This window comes from Geotrypetes seraphini, chromosome 4 (assembly GCF_902459505.1).
Source record: "Geotrypetes seraphini chromosome 4, aGeoSer1.1, whole genome shotgun sequence".
Lineage (NCBI taxonomy): Eukaryota > Metazoa > Chordata > Amphibia > Gymnophiona > Dermophiidae > Geotrypetes > Geotrypetes seraphini.
In genome coordinates, this window is record NC_047087.1 from 120,849,178 (window position 1) to 120,872,804 (window position 23,627).

The following is a 23,627-nucleotide window of genomic DNA, read 5'->3' on the forward strand; positions in this document are numbered from 1 at the left end:
TGCAGCAGTCTGCTTGATATTTGTATTGAAAAAGAGCGACCATGTTAGCCCCTACTACAAACTGCTGCACTGGCTGCCATTCGAGGCACGAATAATATTCAAGTTCTCTTGCATATGTTTGAAGCTGGTTTGGAGACTAGCTCCTACATACTTGCTATCTCACTTCGTATTATACAGCCCTATAAGACAAACCAGAAACTGCAGTCTATTTGCATACCCAAGCATTACCAGCTGTAAATACAAAACCTTTCTGGATAGAACTTTTATGTACCAAGCAAACAAACAACAACACTGGCTAGACAACTACATTAATGGAGCTAGACTAACCTACGACACTTTTAGAAAAGTCATAAAAACTGCCTTATTCGACAGATATATCACCTAAACAGTAACTACACCAAACACTAAATCCAATTCTATTATTTCTAATATGTCTCCTCTGAAATTCTTAACAAACTGTATTTTGTAATTCGTTACATTTTCTAACATGTCCCCTCTGAAATTCTTAACAAACTGTATATTGTAATTCGCTGCATTTTAAGATTCTGCATTCTGTAATTTCACTGACTGTCTGCATATTTTAACTCGCTGATTGTCCAGCTCTCTTCAATGTGAACTGCCTAGAAGTCACACGATTATGGCGGTATAGAAGAATAAAGTTATTATTATTATTAATAGAATATTCTCTATTAAGCACAGTTACTTACCATAACAGGTGTTATCCAGGGACAGCAGGCAGATATTCTCACTGATGGATGACGTCACCGACGGAGCCCCAGTACGGATAACTTTAAAAGTGCATTGCCACTTTAAGAATTCAAAAAGTTTGCAATAGCCTGAACCACGCATGCGCGAGTACCTTCCTGCCCAATGAGGGTGCGCGGTCCTTCAGTTAAGATACGCAAGCTAAGAAGCCAACCCGGGGATGTAGGTGGACTGTGAGAATATCTGCCTCCTGTCCCTGGATAACACCTGTTACGGTAAGTAACTGTGCTTTATCCCAAAACAAGTAGGCAGCATATTCTCATTGATGGGTGACCTCCAAGTGAATAGAGATGGGATGGTGGGAGAGTTGGCCAAAGAAAAATATATATTGAATTGCAGATTGACCGAAGTGCCCATCCCGTCTAGAGAAAAAATCCAGACAGTAGTGAGAAGTGAAGGTATGAACTGAGAACCAGGTGGCAGCTTTACCCAGTTCCTGAAAGGTGTAGATCTAAGGAAAACAACAAAAGCTGCCAGAGCTGTAACTCTGTAGGCTGTGACACGACTTTCTCGTGCCAGGCCAGTATGAGCATAGTAGAACAAGATGCAGGCAGCAAGCCCAGCGGAAATCATTCCCTGGAATACAAGATACTCTAACTTGTGTGGATCAAAAGAAAAGTTAGGGAGAAGATTGTTGTGGCTTTGTCCAGTCAAAGTAGCAAGCCCAAATTTATGTACAATCCAAAGTAAAAAGTAACAACCTGTAGAAGAAACGCTGGACGTGTACGCAGTACCACCATGTCATGATGAAAACTGTGAAGGATGAATCTGCTACAAATGCTTGGAACTCACCGACCTTCTTGGAAGAGGTGAGAGCAGTAAGGAAAACTACTTTCCAGACAAAAAGCTAAAGAGGACCATTGATTGAAATGACAGCCTTAAACAAACTGGAAAGAACTACAGGAAAATCCCAGATGACATGAGGAGACTGCAGGGGAAAAAACCCTATCAGAAACCGGAAAACCAAGTGAAAAGGGCTACAATAGTGCCCAAATGACAGGAAAAAACATGAGGTATGGTTTGACATGAAAACCCCCCCGTCATGAATCTGGATACCAGAGGATAAACAGTAAGAGGGAGACCCACGACTGATAAAGGAAAAAATGCAATAGCATGTAAAAGAAGTCTGAAAGATAAAGACTCGAGACTAAAATCAAATAAAAGAAGAAAATAATCCATAAGCAATTCCACTATGTAGGAATGAGGAATATGAAGATAAAAAAACCTAGCCACTTGTGATGGAAACATTGTTGAGTGGCTGGTTTCCTGGAGACATCCAGAAGACAACAAATAGGCTGATAAAGATGCGGCCCAAAAAAAATCAAATGAGAAGGCAAAACATTGCAGATTGGAATGAATCAAAGACTTCTGAGTAAGACTGAACCGAGTAGGAAATATCAGAAGAGGTAAGGTCTCCCTAAAACTGAACTGAAGGAGAAGGGAATACTCATGTTGCCTGGGCCACCATGCATCAAAGAGAAAATGATGGCTGCTTCTCTCTGGAGCTAAAATAAAATGTGCAATAGGAGAAGAAATGGAGGGAATACATATAGAAAACATGCCGTCCAATCCAAAAGAAAAACATCTGCTACCAGACAGAGAAGGGAGTAAAGTCTGGATCAAACGGGGGCAAATGGTGATTGTAAAGAATCACAAACAAGTCCACCTGTGTGGTGCCCCATTGATGGACTAGAGAGTTGTAGAATTGAGAGTCCATTGTTGAAGAATTCTGCTGAGATTGTGTGCTAGGGAATTTGACTCCCCATTAATATAGACAGGCAGCAAGAGCAGATTGCAAGCTGTCGCCCAAGTCTAGATATGCTGGGCCTCCTGACACAACAGGAGAGAGCCCGTGCCTCCTTGCTTGTTCATGTAGTACCTAGCTACTTAATTGTCCGTGCAAAGGAGGAAGACTTGAGAGCAGAATAGATGATGAAAAAACCTTGAGGACATAAAACATCACTCTGAGTTCTAGGAACTTAATGTGAAATGTTCCATTTCCTGGCGGTCCAAAGACCCTGAGTCTACAGATTGTCCATATGAACCCCTCATGTGTAAAAAGATGTGTCAATCGTAATGAGCATATAATGAGGAGACAAATAAAAAACACCTCTGTAGAGATTAGATGAGATCATCCATAAATGAAGCTGTAAATGAGACAATGTCAAGATAAACAAGCATTGAGAGACGATCCGTCGCCTGAGACCACTGGGAAGCAAAAATCCACTGAGGAATGCAAAAATATAGTCCAATCCGTGGTAGAACATGAACAGTAGAAAACCTTGTGGCTCAGAAAAAATCCTCAAGTGTCTGACAAAGATGGTTGAAAAGGAAGCAACTCCTGACACAGATGGATGAAAGTCTGAAGACGATCTGGAGGAAGAAACTTTCTCATGAGAGTGGTGGCTAGGAGTGCCCTAATGAATTATAGACATAATTATGGGGAATGAAATTTCAAAGCCTAGACCAGAAGAATAGAGATGGCTGAGAGGTTGCTCAGACCACTTCCTGAGAAGAAACAGCCTTGATGAACCAGACATTCAGAAAAAGAAAAAACCTGAAGGCCGTGTAATCGAAGAGATGCGGCCAACAGAATCAGACAGGTCGTGAAGACTCTGGGAGAAGATGCCAGACTGAAATAAGGATTTTGAATTGGTAATGGCAACAACTGAGTTGAACTCAAAGGTATATTCCAAAACCGGTAGGAATTGGGATATGTGGCGGCTTCCTTGAGATCCAGGAAGCATAGCTAGTAGGTCTGAATGAGGAGAAATAAGTAAAATACCTCCTGACCAGAAAATTGATGAGAGCTCTGAGATCCAGAAAAAAAATCTCAGCCCTACAGTGTACTTGGAAATCAAGTAGAAAATGGGATAAGAATCCCTGAGTCCACAAATCGAAGAGGACCCTTCAATGGCAATCAGCAAAAGAAAAAAGGGAGGACTATGCCTGACCCAAAACAGACTCTCCTAGAAAAAAGGTCTGAGAGCAGGATGAAAACATTGAATATAGAAAATCTGCCCTATGAAGAAATCCCAGAGATAAGGTGATGAACTCTTAGCAATGCATGAGGAACTGAAGACAGTCTCCGAATGTAGTACTTGAGTATGCCCTAAATAAAGGGAAAAAAATAACTACAAATCATCGTTGAGAAGAAGATTGAAATGAAGGTAAAGACAGCTAGTTGGTCTTGACCAGAGAATCTCACTTGGTCTAGTAAAAAAGACAACTGCTGAATAGGCATGTCCCAGCGGGACCATGGAAGCACCAAAAAGGTCGTCCTCCAAACAAGACTTATTTACTAGCCTGTCTTGGTGGGCAATCATGAAAGCCACAGGTACTATATGTGTAAGCAGAAAAAAGTGACATAGAAAATGTATGCCAAGTAAAGTGGTTACTGAACCAGTGAGGCAGCATAGAAATCTGGGAAGTCGATTAACCAATCGATCCCTAGTCTAGCCCACTCTGCTCAGAAAGACAGAGGCCTACACACTAGCCTGTAGAGTGAACTCCCCCAGTAGGGATGTATTGAAACAACATTAGTATTTGAAAAGGTATAGCAACAAATCCTTGAGTAGTTAACTATAGGTCAAGGAAATTAAACCCCTTAGCAAAGGAACAACTTTGCAAAGGGAACTTCCAAGGGAATGGCACAAAGCGTAGATATTCCCCTAAGGAATCGTGAGAAAAGAAAATCTGAATCCTACTGAAGTGGAGAGAGAAGCATGTGGTAAAAAACCAACCGCTTCAGAGAGATATGAGGTCTTGATCAACCCTCCCCCCCCCCATCCTCTCAGAGATTCAATCCCAACTATACAGAATCGATGTCAGGGAGTTGGTGTGGAAGGCTGAAGACACTGCAATGACTGCAAGGCCTTCCCATATCGAATCGACACCAACACCGGCAATGATAAAGAAGACTGGCATCGCTTTATACGCAGAAGCCTCCTGTGAAAGTGTTACTGGTGTCAAAAACTGATACCGGAATGTAACCCGAAGTTGACAGGAGCAACTAAAAATACAGTTAAACATGACAGTGTCGACTTGAAGGAAATCTGCTAAAGAGGAAAACACCGGTACCGCAGTCTGCATCGCCGGTACCATCGGTGTGTGGGAAAAAAATTTTAGCAGGAAAAAATAAACACCGTTAAACAAACATTCGGAGCCCGAAAGAAAAAACACCAGTACCACGAGTCTATGAACCGGTACCATCGGTGGAGCTCCACGCTTCCAAGATGAGTCTGCCCGTACCAAGGCATTCATCGATAGCGAAGCGGAGTCAGAAAGAAAAAACACCGGTACCATGAGTCTATGAACTGGTACCATCGGTGGCACTCCACGCTTCCAAGATGAGTCTGCCCATACCAAGGCATTCATCGATAGCGAAGCGGAGTCAGAAAGAAAAAACATCGGTACCATTGGTCTATAAATCGGTACCATCGATGTCGCTCCATGCTTCCAAAATGAGTAAGCCCGTATCGAGGCACTCATCGATATCGAAGCGGAGCAGGAAAGAAAAAACACCGGTACCATTGGCCTATGAACCAGTACTATTGGTGTCAGGGCTGGGGCTGATCGAGGTCAGCAGGACTTGACTCACTGCTACAATGACCAAGATTGGCAGGATTAGACTCACTGCTACAATGACCTGAAGCCCTAAAGAGAAAGTTGCAAGCCAACTTACCTAGAGAAGATCGGGCCGTCAATGTCGGTGCAGGCTGGAAGAGTGGTGCCAGTAGAAGGCTGGGCACCGGATTACTGATGCCGTGGGTGCTGGATTCCTGACAGCGCCGACGGAAAACTGCTTCTGAAGAATGAAAATGCGCTGGTGAAGAGAAGAGCAGGGGAAGAAGAAAATGGCAAGGCCGAGAACCCGACATTGCTAGAACAACAGAAGGATGTCTGTGAAGACAATTTCCCCAGCAAAGCAACCGAGCTGATGGAAATGTAGCAGGAAAAACCTGCATGGAATAACAGCCATGAGGTGGGGAAAAAAACAGTATAGCGACCCATAAGGTCCCACCAAGCCTATCCGATGACGGTAAAAGAAAAAAATAAAGAAACTAAAAATATTTAGTTATTATTGTTTTTTGGGTTTTTTTAACTAAAAACGAAAGGAAAAAAAAAAAACAGAGAAAAAGTCAGAAAACCGTGAGAGCAGGAAGGAAGCAAAGAAAATTTTTCAACAGCTGTTGAAACGCGACTTCTTAGCTCCACGGAAACTAAGAAACTGAAGGACTGCGCGCCCTTATTGGGCGGGAAGGCACTCGCACATGTGCGGTTCAGGCTATCGCAAACTTTTTGAATTCTTAAAGTGGTGATGCACTTTTAAAGTGGTCCATACCTGGGCTCCATCGGCGACTTCACCCATCAGTGAGAATATGCTGCCTGCTTGTCCTGGGATAAATGGCAATACCCTAATTTCAAAAATTAGTATGTGGCCATTAGCATGTGAGCCCATACCGTCACCTATTTTGTAGGCAGTAAGGGCTCCCATGCTAATTCTGTGCTAATCAGTAAGCACATACCAATGCTCACACGATAATTAGCGCAGGGCATGCCTTCTCTTCACCTCCAAACATGCCCCCCATGCTAAAAAATAAAATGTATAAAATGTGGGTGCCTGCCAAACAATTAAGTTAGGAATAAACATCATACAGCAAAATCTTAAAAACAACTACAGTACTCTTAAAATAACCCATTGTGCCACTGAAAACATTGGACATTTCACAAAAATGCTGTAACAAACAATTGCGTTTTCAATAATACAGTATTTTAAATCTTAACTGGTCCCACCAATGCGTTTCATAGCTTAATACCTGCAATACAAAAAGCAGCAGCTCTGGTTTCAGCATATCTACCTTGAATTATCGGTTCCAACAACTTTTGATTTTCAGATCTCAAAGCTCTATTAGGCTAATCACCACACTAGTGAAGTACCATGGTGCTTAGTGGTAGACAGTTTGATAAATTACAGAAATCACTTTATGTTGGACTTGAAATGCAATCAGAAGCCAATTTACCTATGCGGACAATATTTATATATATATATATATATATATTTATTTATTTATTTAAATTTTTATTAAAGGTTTAGAAAAGTACAAAACAGCATGAAAATGATAGCAGTACACCAGGAAATACTATATATTACATGAATAACAAGCAACAAATCTGAAAAATTCAATATACAGCGCTTAAAACACCACCCTATATCAAGATATCCACTCGTAAATAGCAAACAATAATCCACCCCACATCCCATATTACAAAACAAGTCCAACAGATAGTCCCCCAGTAGTTTCTTCTGGGGACCACCCAAGCAACTCCATCGCTCCCCCCCCCCCACACACACTTAGTGGTAAACATACGTTAGTGAGTCCACTTTACCCATAATCAATGACCAAGTCCGGGCATGAGAATCATAATGTCCATGATTCTTAGAAAGTTCCATAGCGCATATAGTCTGTAGTTTCAAAAAACATTCCAGTTGAGTAGGTGTAACCACCTGCTGCCAGTGGTTAGCAATCAAACATTTAGCTGCTGCCAAACCCCAACGGAGCAGTTTAATTTGCCAGGTATACTGGCTCACATTAAACAGTCCCAACAAGCAACCCTCCGGAGTACAAGATACAAGTAATTGCAATAGCTGTGATAAACAACTCACCACCTTTTTCTAAAAGGGTTGCAAGACCCTACACTCCCACTAAATATGTAAAAATGTACCAACCCCCATTCCACAGCACCAGCAGGTAGCTGCCACTCCAGGATACATCTTGTGTAAGCGGGCCAGTGTAAGAGACCACCTAATGAGCACTTTGTAAGCATTTTCTTTTATAAGAACACAAGAGGTGGCTTTACAAACTTCAAGGTTCATCTGGGTCCACTCCTTAACTGTAAAGGGGTGCCCCAAATCGGTCTCCCAGGCCCTTCGGAATAGAGGAATAAAAGGGGATGAGCCCTGAAAATATTGATAAAGGACTAAGATGAGTCTAGGGAGCCCCCTATGGGTGACCCACAAATGTTCCAGATGTTCAGTATGCAGCTGGGATCCCCTATCCCATCCCCGAGATTGGAGAAAATGACGGATTTGGAAGAATGCCAAGTAGTCCCCCTGAGGTACAGCACAGCTTTTCTGGAAAGCCTCAAAAGACACCAGGACCCCCCTATGAAGGGCATCCCGAAAGGTAACCAATCCCAATTGTGAACATCACTCAAAAGTGAGACTCTCCCTGCCCACAGCAAACTGAGGTTCATCCTGGATAGAACCCAAAGTAGACAGGACCAACCCCCCCACCCCATCGCCATCGGGTCGCATAACAAAGCTGTAAAAGATGTCTCAGAAAAGGATTCAGCTGCCCCCCCAACAGAACCCGCTCAGGGGCGGAGGACCAAAGCCAAGATTTCAAACAATGAGGACCCCCAATTTATTATCTGCAATCTCCCAGTTGAACAGAAACTATAGCTGTGCCGCCCTATAGTACCAAAACAAGTTAGGAAGAGCTCGACCCTCAGCCGACTTGGCGGCCCACAAACCCCACCGGGATATACGCGGAAGTCTCCCCTGCCAAATAAACGAAAAAAAATAAATAATGTAATTAACGCAGTAGAAAAGGTGGGACCAGAATCGGTAAAGTTTGGAACAAAAAGAGTAAATGGGGTAAAACATTCATTTTGAGAACAGCTATTCTACCCCACCAAGACAACCACAGCACATTCTACCGCTGTAAATCACCTAGAATTTGCTGAACTATTTTGGCATAGTTCAACTCATATAATTGGGATAGGTCACTCGACAATCGGATCTCCAAATATCTTATGATCCCCAAAGCCCAGCAGAATGGGTAACGCAAAGTTAGTTGTTGAACATCCTCATCACCCAAGGTTACCCTCAACATCTCCGACTTGTCCATATTTACTTTGAATCCCAATACTTCTCCAAACCCTGATAATAGCTCAAGCAGAATAGGTAAGGAGACCTCTGGATCCTGCACATATAGTAAAATATCATCGACAAAGAGTACTATCCGATTTTCACATCCCCCACCCGAATCCTCCCCTAAATCCAAACAGCTAAGGGTTCCATGGAGATGGCAAAGAGAAGGGGGGGATGAGGGACAGCCTTGCAGAGTACCCCAAGCAATAGTGAAAAAAATCCATATAGCCCCCATTAATGCGAATAGTCGCTCGAGGTGCCTTATAAAATGCCTGCAACCAAGGAAGAAAATGAGAACCCAAATCATCCCCTCCATCACCCACCAAAGAAACTCCCAACCCACCCAGTCGAACGCTTTCTCAGCATCAATAGTCAAGAAAGCAGTTTTGTCTGAGAACCAGCTCACTGCCCATAACAAGTGCAATGTCCGCAGAATGTTATCACGAACCTGACACTGTTGGATAAATCCAGATTGATCCATATGAATTAAAGTAGGTAACAGCTTGCCCAAGTCAAGAGCTAACACTTTTGCTAGAATTTTTGCATTAATGTTCAAGAGCGATATGGGCCAATACGCTCCACATCTCAGTGGGTCTTTCCCAGGCTTAAGTAATATAGAAATACCCCCTTCTCCCATGGACGAAGACAAAGAGTTACCCCCTCGCACGCCATTGGCTATTCGCACCACCAAAGGAGCTAAGATATCACAAAACTGTTTGTAAAACTGGTTAGTATACCCATCCAGTCCCGGTGATTTCCCAGCCTTCAAATGCCGGACTACCCCCATAACTTCTCCCAGCGAAATGGGCTCATTAAGGAGCTTCCGATCCGAAAAAGACAGCCTAGGAAGTTGTACCCGAGTGTTGCTATAAAATTCATAATAGTAAGACAGAAACTCCTGTCGAATAGCCCTATCCGTATGATGTTCCACCCCAGTTGATTCTCGAATACTCGTAATTGCTGTCCGAGCCTGCCGAAGCTTAATAAACCGAGCCAATCACAAACCCATCTTATTATTATATTCATACACCGTTTGGCAGAGTCTAGACTGGAGAAAATCAAATTCTTCCAGTTGTAAAATAAAGAGCTTGGCCCGCATCTTTAAAAGTTGCTCATAAATATGAGGTTCCTGGTGTCTCTGTTGTAAGCTCACCAGATTTGACAATCTCTCTCTCAAAGACAAAGAATGCTGCAGTCACTCCAGCTTGCGATGGGCCCCCCACTTAATAAATACTCTCCAGATCACCACCTTCAGAGCATCCCATGAGATGGGATCACTAACTATGTCATTATCATTATACTGAAGATACTGGTCAACAACTGCCCCCACCTCTTGCACCACTTTAGAGTCTTTAAGTAACGACTCATTGAGCCACCAAAAGTGGTGTCCCCCAGCATCCCAATAACCCGTACAGGTAATCCCTGGAGCATGATCCAATATCTGGATTTGGCCAATCTCTGCATGTTGCATTCTCCCCCACAGGTTGCGATGAGCCCAAATCCCATCAATTCTAGCATACGATTGATGTGGAGAGGAATAATTAGTGTATGACTGTTGCATGGGATGATTCAGTCACCAACAATCCACCAGGCCCAGGGACACCATCAAAGAGTGCAAAGCCCTCCGATGGGCCTTAGATGGTACTCGCGATCCCCCTGTGGAATGATCAAGATGTATATTTGGAGTAACATTGAAATCAACCCCCAAGTAAACAGAGCCCGCCACAAAGCTTACTAGATCAGGCTTAATAAAATCATAAAACCCAGCTTGACCCACATTTGGGCAATAGAGATTAATAAGGGTGATACAGTGCTCCTGGAAAGCCAAACAGTGCCCAACAGTATCACGATACACCTGACTCACAACCAAACCCAAACCCTTCTTAATGAGTATAGCAAGCCCCCCAACCTTTTTACCAGCTTTCACACCCTGATGAGACCAAACCTGATCAAAGTGAGGTGAGCGCAGCACTGTCACATCTCGGGGGCGCAAGTGCGTCTCTTGAAGTAAACACACCCCAGTTCAATTTCACCAATTCCCAATACACAATACCCCTTTTGCCTGGACTATTCAGGCCATTAACATTCCAGGACCCAATATGTAACAGTTTACCCGCCCTACCCCCTCTCCCTCCCCCAGAACCCCCCCTAATCCCCACCTCTTCCCTAGCTCCCCGGTTGTGTACCAATCTTTTCGTGCCAAGATCAGTTAGCCTATAGAAAGTGCAGTCCTCCACAGAAGGCCATCCATACCTAAAGCCTCCCAATTCTCTCCCAACAATTATGAGCATAAACACCCCCCAAAGTCCCCACACAACATCCTCATGAATGGTCACCCAGCTCAGTCATAAGCCCACCCCAAAAATTACACCAAAAGCTAAGTCAGTAACTTCAGGTAACAGCTCGTGCAGGCTTCTTATGCGATCTCAGCACTGTGGTCCAAGTCCCACACGATCCCGATGGAGTCATCACAGCCTCTGCTCGAGAAATAGCTGGAAAGTTAGCACAGTCCATCTCCTGCATCGCCTACCACCACAGTGCTGACTCGTGTTGATTTGCCATTAACAGTCAGCCACACACCAAAAGGAAAAAGCCAACAGTATTTGTAACCTCCTGCATGTAGAACCTGAGTAACTTCCTTAAAGAATTTGCGTTTCTGCAACGTGGTTCAGGCGAGATCTTGAAATACTCCCACTGAAAGACCATTCCACCGAAAATTCACCTGCCCCCGGGCTGCCAACAGAATACGCTACTTCAGGGTAAAATCCACAAAACATGCAATAATGTCCCGGGTTCTTTGTCCACGAAGCAGCCCCAAACTGCGATATGCCCGCTGTAAAATCAAAGTGTCCGGCACTTCTGCACCATCAGCCTGTAACAAGTGCTCGCAAAACTCATGCACCACCACCTTGCAGTCTTGATATGTCTCCACTTCAGGAATGCCCTTGAAACAAAAATTACAGCATCGGGATCGATTTTCGAGGTCTTCCACCCGATTCTGAAGATCTTGTAATTCAATTGAGAGTCAAGTTATAGATTCTTTAATGCCCGACACCAAGGTGGAGAGAGTCACCACATTCAAGGTTCAAGGTTTATTAATATTTGATGTATCACTGAATCTGTTTACAAAGCGATGTACACAAGTAAAAAAAGGGATAAGATTATAAAGATACAAATTAAAAATTCGTTAACATCAAATTTAAGACAATACAGGCTTGAACTGGGGAGAGAAGAAGGGCAAAAGTTACATCTGTTATATCGAGAAAAACAAATATGGAAAAAACATAAGGAAACGGGGGTAGTTAAAAAATTAAAAAATAAAAATATTAAATATTGAGTATTAAAAGCATCTTTAAAAAGGTGCGTTTCTAAGGATTTTTTAAAAGAAAGAAGATCTTTTTCATTTTTAATATGTTGTGGAAGAGAGTTCCACCATTGTGGGTGGGCCCATAACAGAAAACATATCTGATCTTCTTGTACCTATTGTTTTCAGGGAAGGTCTAGCTAGTAAGTATTGAGAGGATGATCTGAGTGAGCGTACGGGATTATGAGGAATTAACATTCTTGCTATAAACTGAGGTTCGTTGTGGGCTAGGGTTTTAAATATAAGCAGCATGACCTTAAATAGAATGCGCATTTTAACTGTCCTCCGAAGTTAAAATGCGGGCCCCTAATTCACTGACCTCGGATTGAAGCTCTGCAAGGGCTGCCTTAACATCCACGTGCACCCCAACCATCTCCGCTTTTAGCTCTTGGAACCACACTTGCATAGATTTCTGGGTCCCCTCTCCATCATCTAACAGTTGGTCAGAAATGCCTTCATCCTCCGATTCCGAGGCAGCGGACCACCAAGCCATTTTTCTTGTCTCTACCAACTTTCCCAACACCTCCGAACTCAATTTAGCTTCGACCTCTCCACCAAATTTGTATTTAGCAATTCGTTTCCATGTCGCCATGACTTCACATCCATAGATATCCCCGATTAGTGAAAGCAGTTATGCTCTGGAAGCAATAATCTCAACAATAAACCAAGGCTCTGATGGAGCTCTCGCTTTAAGCAGCCATTCTCTAGCATGATGTCACTTCCTCTCTTCGCAGACGAAATTTTTATCCTATTGGAAGTTAAACATGATCTCAGTGACCTGGTTACAGGTATAGATAGCTGTATCTCCAAACTCCAGAGGTGGGCGAATTCCATCCAAATGAAATTGAATGCCTCAAAAACCAAATTGCTTTGGATTGGGCCTAGACTAGAAACTCTTCCTGTTAATGTTGTACTGAAGTCAAGTATCTCATTACAACTTGATGTCACCTCTAGAGTCTTGGGTATTATTCTGGATTCTTCTCTTACTTTTAGTGACCAGATAAATTCTTTGGCAAAGAAATGTTTTTCAGTTTGCATATGCTGAGAAAAGTTAGGTCACTATTCTATCAGGAACACTATTCACTATTAGTATAGTCCACCGTGCTTGCTCAGTTGGACTATTGTAACTCTGTTTATTTGGGTATTAAACAGGGTAGTTAAGATCGACTTCAGTTAATACAGAATACAGCGGATAAACTTATTTTTGGAAAGAGAAAGTATGATCATGTATCCCCATTGTTGAGAAAACTTCATTGGCTTCCAGTTTGTCATAGGATACAGTTCATGTGTGCATGTGTTGTTTTTAAATTCCTTTACTGAATATTTGATCCTTCAATCCCTCTTTGTTGGAATGCTATTAGATCTTGCCACTCAAGGATTACAACAATCTATAAATTATCATTTCCATCTTCTAAAGGACTTAAATGTGCTGGTAAGCTCAGTAAATCTTGGCATTTAAATTGGTGGAAATTTGAAATAGACTCCCAGATTCTTTAAGACTGTTAGGTCAATTACATCAATTTCGAAAAAATTTTAAAACTTGGTTGTTCACGCAATAGTTATCCAAGATTATTAGCTTAAAATCCTAGGTTTCCGAGACCATGTCACCCCAGCACTAACATCAATGCATTGGTTACCTATCCAAAAACGCTGTGCCTTTAAAGCCTTGGTCCTAGCCTTCAAGCTGACACCGAACTACATGACATCAAAACTACAAATTTACGTCCCAAACAGATCACTGAGATTTCAAACAGAGAGACGGCTCACACTACCACCTGGTCATTCACTCAAAACTGAAACAGCCTGCAAACGCTCTTATTCACAGTTTGTACCCAGATTCTGGCACATCATCCCCACATCCATTAGATTGCTACACAATCTATGGAACTTCAGGAAGGCCGTAAAAACCTTCCTCTTCACAAATCCTGCTCCTTAATATCCAACGCTACTCAAAAGCTCCATAATGACCAACGCTACTCACGGGACCTAAACTGCTGACCACCAATCATGTATTTGCTTACAACATTAAAACTTTAGTACAATTATGTTATATTCTGTTAGTACAGTGAATGCTGTCTTAAATCTATACTATGCTATATAATATCTTCTACGAATGCCACAAATTCTTCTAAGCTATGTCTGCCAAAAATGTCTTTCAATAATGTTGTCCTTTGTAACCCGTTCTGGGCTCCTTTGGGAGGACGGGCTAAATAAATGAATAAATAAATAAAATTAAGTATATCTTACTTTTAACCCTTTAACATCTATCTAATCTTAACTAATAGTATCCTTTCTATATGGCCTATTAGTATGTTATCTCCTTTTTAATGAACTGTAAACCGAATCGAGCTTCTTAGGGAAGTGATCCGGTATATAAATTGAAGATTAGATTTAGGTGTAATATGGACTGTTTTTTCAACACCCATAACCAACCTTACTGTTACATTTTCTACTAACTGTAACTCCCTGCTCCTCATTTTAGAAACACCGAAGTAAAGGGCATTATAGTAGTCCAATCATGATAATACCATCCCTTGCACAACAGTTCTGAAATTAAAATGAGAGACCAGCGATTTCAAACAGTATAACATGTGAAGTTGGTCTGAAGAAGAATAACCACGTTAACCCATATTATCGTTTATTGCATTGGCTAGCATTAGAAGAAAGAATACTATTCAAATTTTCTTCTATCTGTTTTAAGTTGATATCGGGATTGTCTCCAGTTTATCTTTCCCCTCACTTTGATTTATATAGACCATTAAGGAATAAAAGAAATTTCCACTTATTTGCCTTTCTTAAGCCAAATGGTGTTCGTTATAAGACCTTCTTTGATAGGACCTTAGCATTTCAAGCAGGTAAACTGCAATTTTGACTTGGTGAATGTATTCATCAAGCCATGTCTTAGTATTCTTTTTGAAAATTAGTCAAGTCTTCTCTGTTTGACAAATTTATTACTTAACTTGGTATTCTTAAGATTGTAAACATATTTTTAACTTTTTATTGTATGATTTTATTTTTATGGTATGAATGTATTTCGCTGACTGTCTAGTTTCTCTTAGTGTAAACCGCCTAGAACTTTTGGTAATAGCGGTATAAAAGAATAAAATTACATTGGAACCTTGGTTTACGAGCATAATTCGTTCTAGAAGCATGCTCATAAACCAAATGCTCGTATATCAAAGTGAGTTTTCCCATAGAAAGTAAGGGAAACTCGCTTCGATCTCCCCCCCCCCACCAAGGCCACTGGTGCTGCTTCACCTTACCCCCCACCCTCGAGACCACCGGCGCTGCTCCACACCCCCTGCCAGCGATCGCCCCTCCGAACTAGCATTGCCCCTCCCCCCCACAATCCGGCATCCCCCACCCACCATCCTTTACCCCGATTTGGCACCAGCACCAGCACCAATGCACAGGACATGCCGGTGCCGGTGCCCGAAGATTCTCCCTCTTGGCTGGGCATGCTCAAGGCCTTCTGGTCATGCTCTCTACGAAGATTCTCCCTCTTGGCTGGGCTGTTCCTTGAGCATCTGCGCATGCTCAAGGCCTTCTGGTATCACTCTCTCCAAGATTCTCGGAGATCTCCGAGAATCTCAGAGAGAGCAAGACGACAAGGCCTTGAGCATGCGCAGATGCTTAAGGCCCAGCCTTAAGAGGGAGAATCTTCGGGCACCATCACCGGTATGTCCTGTGCATTGGTGCTGGTGCCGATGCCAAATCAGGGTAAGAAATGCTGTTGGGGCGCTCAGCGGGGGGATGCCGGATCACCGGGGGGGGGGGGGGGCGGGGGCGGGGGGGATGCTGGATCGCAGGAGGGATGCCAGATCGTGGAGGTGGGCACTCGCAAATCGAGTCAATGCTCAATTTGCGAGGCACGATTTGTAGGAATGTTTTGCTCGTCTTGCAAAACACTCGCAAACCGCGGTACTCTTAAACTGAGGTTTGACTGTATTATTATTATTATTATTATTATTAAAACATGTCTTTACAGTCCTAACAAAATGCCATTTCATAGTCAAACCTAGGTCTAATGCAACCCCCAGCACTGTCATCTCTTTCTTCATTGGTAATTGCACTCCGATAAACTTATTGTATCAGGCTAGTTTTCTTCTCCACTCCGTTCAACAAATATCACTTCTGGTTTTCCCACATACAAGCTTAGACCATGGTCAATCATCCATTCTTCTATCCTCAACATACAATAATCCCAAAACAACTGCAAATCATTTCCCTATTTATCTACTGGGAAGTAAACCAAAATATCACCAGCATACTGTTGCTAATGAACTTGCAATTGATCAAACACTTCTCCAATTGATGCCACATAAATATTAAACAAAAAGGCTGATAATGCTGAGCTTTGTGGGACTAAGGACAGAGACCCAAAGTATGGACTTGACAAAAAATGACACTTGTCTAGTAATGCAAATATAGAAGAAAGACAAGGAAGTGTGAACTAAACTATTGTAATACTACACCTCCCTGTCCCAGTCTTTCCAACTTTCACAACATCAGATTTAGGATCTCAGAATCAAATGCACCGGATACATCAATAGAAACCAAACAAAAGGTCTCACAATGGTCCATACCCTGCCGCAAAACATCCACCACAGACATTAACAAAAGTTCCACATTGTGGCCTGGATTCTGTATAGAATGCCCAGTCTCAGAAGTCGATGAGTGTGCTATATAGAATCGAGCCTAAGCCCACCTACAGTGAACCCGATTCTCTAACTGACGTCTATGTTATAGACGCCGGTTAGATAATCAGGTTGTAGTAGATGCAGCCGCTAAGCTTATCACAGCAAGGGATCTCCCTGATGCAATAGGTTTAGCGGCTGTAACTGCGGCCGCCAGTCCCCCCCCCAGAATGAAAGTTGCAGGAGGGCTGCCCAATTACTCCTGCCTGGACCCTCCCTGAACGAAAGTGGCAGGAGGGATGCTCAATCCCTCCTGCTGGAAACCCCCATCCTCCCTATAGATCACCGACAGGAGGGTGCCCTCTTGTTGGATCCCTCCCAACCTACCTGTAGATAGTGATGCCCCGCCCATAGGCAGATCGCCAGCAGGAGGGTGCCCAATCCCTCCTACTGGGAACCCCCACCCCCCCTGTAGATCACAGGCAGGAGGATACCCAATCCCTTCTGCCAGTAAACCCCCCCATAGATAGTGTCCCTGCCCTAAGATTACATAAGTTACATAAGAACCACCATCTCCGGATCAGATCTTCAGTCCATCAAGTCCGGCGATACGCACACACGGAGGCCCAGCCAGGTGTACACCTGGCGTAATTTTAGTCACTCATATCCCTCTATGACTCTCGTAAGGAGATGTGCATCTAGTTTGCTTTTAAATCCTAGGACGGTGGATTCCGCAATAACCTCCTCTGGGAGAGCATTCCAGGTGTCCACCACTCGCTGCGTGAAGCAGAAATTCCTGATATTTGTCCTGGACTTGTCCCTCCCCAGCTTCAGTCCATGTCCTCTTGTCCATGTCACATTGGACATTGTAAATAATTTATTTTCCTGCTCTATTTTGCGATTCCTTTCAGTATTTCGAAAGTCTCGATCATATCCCCTTGCAGTCTCCTCTTCCCAAGGGAGAGCAATCCCATTCTCCTAAGTCGTTCCTCGTATCCCAAGTTCTCCATACCTTTTACCAGCTTCGTTGCTCGTCTATGCATCCTCTCCAGGAGTTTTATATCCTTCTTTAGGTTGGGAGACCAATATTGGGCGGGGCCTTAGGCACCTGGGCCAATCGGCCTTAGACCCCTCCCCAGTGCATCCCAAAATGCACCGGGAAGGGACAGGCCCACCTCATTCCGAGGGAGGCAGGCCTGCCGGACAGACAGAGGGAAGTCCTGGCAAGCTGGCAATAGTAATAGGTTAGAGGGGGGGTCCAGGGAGGGTGGGTGTGGGTTAGGAGGGGTTCTAGTGGGAAAGGGGTGGGGGCCTCGATACCTACGGGGGGGGGGGGTTTCCAGCAGGAGAAATTGGGCACCCTCCTGCTAGCGATCTACAGGAGGGTTGGGGGATTTCTGGCAGGAGGGATTGGGCACCCTCCTGCCGGCATTCTACAGGAGGGATGGGGGATTTCCAGCAGGAGAGATTGGGCATCGCTCCTGCCGCTTTCATTCGGGGGGGGGGGGGGGGCGGGGTGTTCTGAGTAGGAGGGATTGGGCATCCCTCCTGCTGTGTTTGTTCTGGGGTATGGGGGGGGGACTGGCGGCTGCTAAACTTAACGCAGCACGAAGATCCCTTGCCGCGATAAGCTCAGCAGCTGCATCTATTTACAATGTAGGCCACCATTTTGCTGGCCTACTTTGTACACATCTCCCGCTGGCCTATGGAGACGCGTATGGTTGCCTACGGCTATTTCCGGGCCAAACCACACCTGCATCTAGCCTTAGGCAAGTTAAGGCGGGCTTGCACACCTCCCTAGGCTCCTGGAGGTGCCTCCAAAACAGGCGGCCTGCCTCGGGAGCTTTGTTTCTAAAAACATGCATCCCGATTGGCTGGTTAGACAGTGGTAGGTGTCCTACTACTGCCTACAATTGGGACGCTGTTTATAGAATCTGGGCCTATGTGCCTTTCTGAAACCAAAGTGATAAGGATTTATCAATAAAGGATTTATCAATAAAGTTAACCAACTGACCTAAGACCATTTTCTCTTAACATTTTTCCAAAAAAGGAACCACGGAAGTAGAACGAAAATTAGCCATTTGCTTCAAATTGGCACCTTTCTTCTTCAAAACTGGTTTAACTGTAGATTGCTTACATCCATCAGTATTTACCAGAATCTTCAAAAAAGGGATAACTTTCCCTGCTAATTGTTGAATAATTCCTGCAGAACAAATATCCATTAACGTATGGGTTGGAGTAATAATAATAATAATAATAACAATAACAGCTTATATACCGCAATACCATGAAGTTCTATGCGGTTTACAAAAGATTAAGCAAAGGTACAAATTGACTAACTTCAAGAGGGGAAGAAGAAAGAGAAGTAATTAGACAGGAAATTCATTGTTGAGGAGAAAAGTGATCAAAAGGACAGTAGGTCGCTATTGAGAGGAAAGAGATAAGTGGATCGGTTGTCAAGATGTTTTAGGAACAGGTGTGTTTTTAGACGTTTCCTAAATTCCTCATAAGTAGAGGGTGAAAGTAATTGTTCTAGGTCTTTACCCCATGATGCTGCTTGGTGTGAGAGAAGGAATTCATGGTGTTTTTTCAGTTTACAACCTCTCACTGGGGGGGAAACGAAGTTGGAATGTGAACTTCTCTTGTGTCTGTTGGTTGAGAAGGAGAAAAGGTCAGTAATGTATTTGGGGACAAGTCCGTGTAATGCTTTAAAGCAGAAACAGGCAAATTTGAACTTTACGCGTGCCTTCATCGGCAGCCAATGTAACTGCCGGTAGTAGGGTGTCACGTGGTCAAATTTTTTTAGTCCAAAGATTAGTCTGACTGCCGCATTTTGCAACAGTTGTAGGCGGCGCATATTTTTTTGGGAAATTGCCAAATAGGCAATGTTACAGTAGTCAAGCAGGCTTAGTACGAGGGATTGGACTAGGATTCTAAAAACCGATGTAACAAAATAAGCTTTAAGGGATCTGAGTTTCCAGAGAGTGAAAAATCCCTTTCTGATTAAGGAGTCTACTTGGTCTTTCATGGTTAGGCATTGATCCAGAGTTACACCTAGTATCTTTATGGAGGGCTGGATAGGGTAACTAAGGTTATTGATACAGAGGGGTGATTTAATGTCAAGTGGATGTGGTGAAGCAATGAAAAAAGTCATTTTATCTGAATTAAGTTTGAGCCTAAAGTTTGTCATCCATTGTTCCATCATGTTTATAGCTTCTGAAACTTTGGGAATAGTTTCGGAGACAGAATTGGTGAATGGGATGATAATGGTAAAATCATCTGCATAACTAAATAGTTATGTACAACCTTTAATAACTCTCACCATCTCCTCTTTCTTCACAACTTCAAACTTGATCCATCTCTTCAAACCAGACACCATCTGTGATGTTATATTCAATGACTACCTTAAGGGAGCTGAACTACACTTTTACTTCTCCTTCAAAAACTCCCTATAACAGTCCACATCTGGTCCTTCATCATTTACCACCCCCTTGTAACCATCTATCAAATACCGAACTGTATGATACAGCTCACGGTCTATTGACCGCATTCTTCTTTATTTAAAATTTGATTGATCGCCTAATCATATATTCAAGGCGATGCACAATTCTAAAAACAATTCATGACAATGTACAGGGAAACAAAAATTCATATACCAAATACATGACTTAGAGGACAAACCGAACCAATATGGAATGTAGGGATAGAAATACAATAATTGAAAGCAAATGAGACAATCAAGGAAAACTACAAAAGGAGGGGTTTTTGGGTGTTTTTTATTTTTATTTTTTATTAAGAGTTGAGTCTTCAGCAGGGTTTTATGATACCTAAAAGTCAAAAGCATCTTTAAAAAGAAAGCATTTCAACTAGCTCTTAAATCTATCAATATTTCGTTCTTCCCTCAAATAAATTGGCAAGGAATTCCACAATTGGGGAGCCACAACCGAAAAATGTATCGTCTCTGTGTATTAATAGTTTTAAGTGAAGGAACAGTTAGTAGATGTTGATCATTAGACCCAAGTATTCTAGTGGAAGCGTAGGGAATTAGAATCCTATCAATAAAAGCTGGGGACTTATAGAGCTGAGCCCTTTAAATGATAACAAACATATTTTGTAAATTATTCTACGTGACACTGGAAGCCAATGGTGATTTTCAGATTCTACTCAGGTCTATTACAAACAGTAGTATAGCAAAGGTAGGTGGTGCCCTCCATACCCCTCCTCTTCCCCCCCCCCCCCCCGGCCACACTCACACCCTCCCTTCTCCTGGTATCACTTTAAATCTTCACCAGTGCAAGCAGCTTATCCAGCTTGCTGCTGGCACTGGCATTTGCTTTTCCTCCAGTGTCACTTCCTGGTCCTGCAACCTGGAAGCGATTTCAGAGGGGAGCCAGACAAGAGAAGTTGCTCGCACTGATAAAGATTTAAAGAAGTACGGGGGAGGGGAAGGGAGGGCGCAAGAGTGGCATGGGAGGGGAGGAGAGGTGCCGGTGCCTCCACTAAGATGGTGCCTAGGGGCAGTCCACCCCTTCCCCTTTACTGATTAAAATGCAAGTGTCTCCATACATGATTATAATAGACTGGTGACAGACAATTTACAAATTTGATTAACATACCAGGCGAGGTACCCACACCAGTGAAGTTCCTCCTTGTTTGAATCTCATCTCCACCACTGGATTTTTGGCAATAAAGTCATAGATTCGCACAGAGTCTAGAGAGCAATTAGGAAGAAAATGTTTACTCTGGATTCTTTTTTTAAATTTAACAAATTTGTAATGAACTACAAATAAGAGATTTACACAATCCAATACCATAAGGTTCATATTTTGTTATTCTCTCTTACAATTAGAAACCCAATCACCTCACCAGCCTCTCCCCCAATACCCCAAAACACCCATCACCACTTTCCATCCTGAGCTCTAATATCTCCCCTCCCCTCCCCGTAAAAACTACTTCAATCTTAGGGCAAGCTGCAGGAACCTGGACTTTCATAACCCCATAAAGTGATGACCCCCAACCTCTCCCCTTCCCTCCCCCTGACCAAGGTATCTGAGATTTACAGATTATTCAATATGATTCTTTTCTCCCAGTTGAATCTACAGGAATTGAAGGAGAACGGTACCACCATTTGGCTCAGCACCGGTCCAATGGAACAGGCGATGCAGACTTCTTATGCTTATCTGAGCATTTGAAGATTTTGAAGAATGCTTGCCAGACTTAGAGGATGCAAGACATGGAGACGAATGCCTGAAATGACTGGAACGAGTCTCAGAAGAATGAAATCACCAGACAACAAAGGTAGGAAAAATTATTTAATTTTCAATTTAGTGATCAAAATGTGTCAGTTTTGAGAATTTATATCAGCTGTCTATGTTTTTCACTATATTTGTCTAGTTTTCTATAATTGTTACTGAGGTAACATTGCATATTTTAAAGTCATCTGGGCAAGAAACCTAAAGAAAGTGAAAAGAGTAACCCTCCCAGAATTGTGAGGACCCAGAGGTCGGATGTAATTAGTTCCCATGGGAAGGGAAGAGGAGAGGACAGAGGCAGAACGATAGAAGTTATGCTTTGTGTTAGGTGGTCAAAAAGGCTGAGTGGACTTGGGCAAAGCAGGAGTCTGAGGTTTATGCTACCGTTGTTGTTGTTTTTTAGGAGACGGCCTTGAATAAGGTGCTGACTTCTGCGGATAATGCCTCTGATAAGATGGAGGGGGCCTATAGCTCTTAGCAGTGGAAGGCTTCGGCCTTACAATAGAGGCAAACGATTTCTCATGCTCCGACAAGCGCTTTGTAGTTGTGTCAATGGAGTCATCAAACAATTCATTTCCCTGACATGGGATGTTGGCCAATCGATCTTGCAGGTTTGGATCCATGTCCACAGTTCTTAACCAAGCTAGATGACGCATGGCCACCGAGAACGGATTGGTCCTTTTTATAGAAGACTCCACAAGAAGAGATTGATGGGATAGTTGAGACTTCTCAAATCCTTTGCAATGAACCATCTTATAGCGAGATTCTAGCTTTGTCGGACCAGCAGGAATTGAGTATGGTGTATCCAGATTCCTTTTGAAAGTTTGGGAAAGAATGCTATTCATGGGTAATTTTAAAGAATCCCTAGAAGGATTAGGCTTACCCAGTTCTTCTAAATACTCCTTAGAGTATTTTGAATCAGACTCCAAGGCAATGTTGAGATCTTTACACATTTGACACAGGAATTTAGTAAAGGACACTGGATCAGAAAAGGGATGACCCTGCTGAGGTGAAGGAGAGCGAGACCCCCTCGAAGTTCCCATGACTGCAGAGAAAGAAGGTGAAGCCTTCCTGGAATATTGATAGTGAAGATCCGAATCCATAGGTAAAGACGTGGAGGAATGTCCACTCCTAGAATGAACAGGAGAAGCAGAATGTTTCCTTTTTGATGAACAAGGTGTGAAGAAAATCTCACAGGAGAAGAGCTCAACTGTCAAGAATGCTGTTGATGAGGTTCTGCAATCAATGTCCTCAACAAGGGAGTTGGAGGCCTTGAAGAATCGTGATGCCTCGATGAACGAGGCCTACCTCGAGAAGAAGACCTGGGTCGAGACAAATGCCTGGATAGATGATGTGGAGATGAACTATGCCTCAGAGAATAAGGCAGTGATCGAGTCGAATCCAGCCTCACTGAGGAGTGACGAGGTGTCCTCGTCTTGTGCCTTGATGAACGTAATGCCTCATGCTGTGGAGGACTGGAGGTCAAAGATCGAGGTCGAGACACTTTCAAGGACTCGGCTCCTTGTATAGAGTGTTCAGATTGACCTCGAGGCACTCTCAAGGACTCTACTCCTTGTGATACTGCTGAGTGCTCAGGCTGGGCTGCAAGAAGCAGGGTCGAGGCAGGAGTTAATTTGGCAAGCATATTACCAAACTCCTGATGCAGAATAGCC

General features: G+C 43.2%; 1 protein-coding gene across 2 annotated transcripts in view; it reads right to left on the minus strand.

Moving 5' to 3' along the window:
* The window catches only part of CFAP44 (cilia and flagella associated protein 44), a 553,092-nt gene that overhangs the window by 343,356 nt on the left and 186,109 nt on the right, over positions 1-23,627 (minus strand). For both annotated transcript variants that reach the window (XM_033943382.1, XM_033943381.1), the window contains exon 12: positions 21,319-21,413. In XM_033943382.1, coding sequence (XP_033799273.1) covers positions 21,319-21,413 — 95 coding nt within the window. The remainder of the gene's footprint in view (positions 1-21,318; positions 21,414-23,627) is intronic.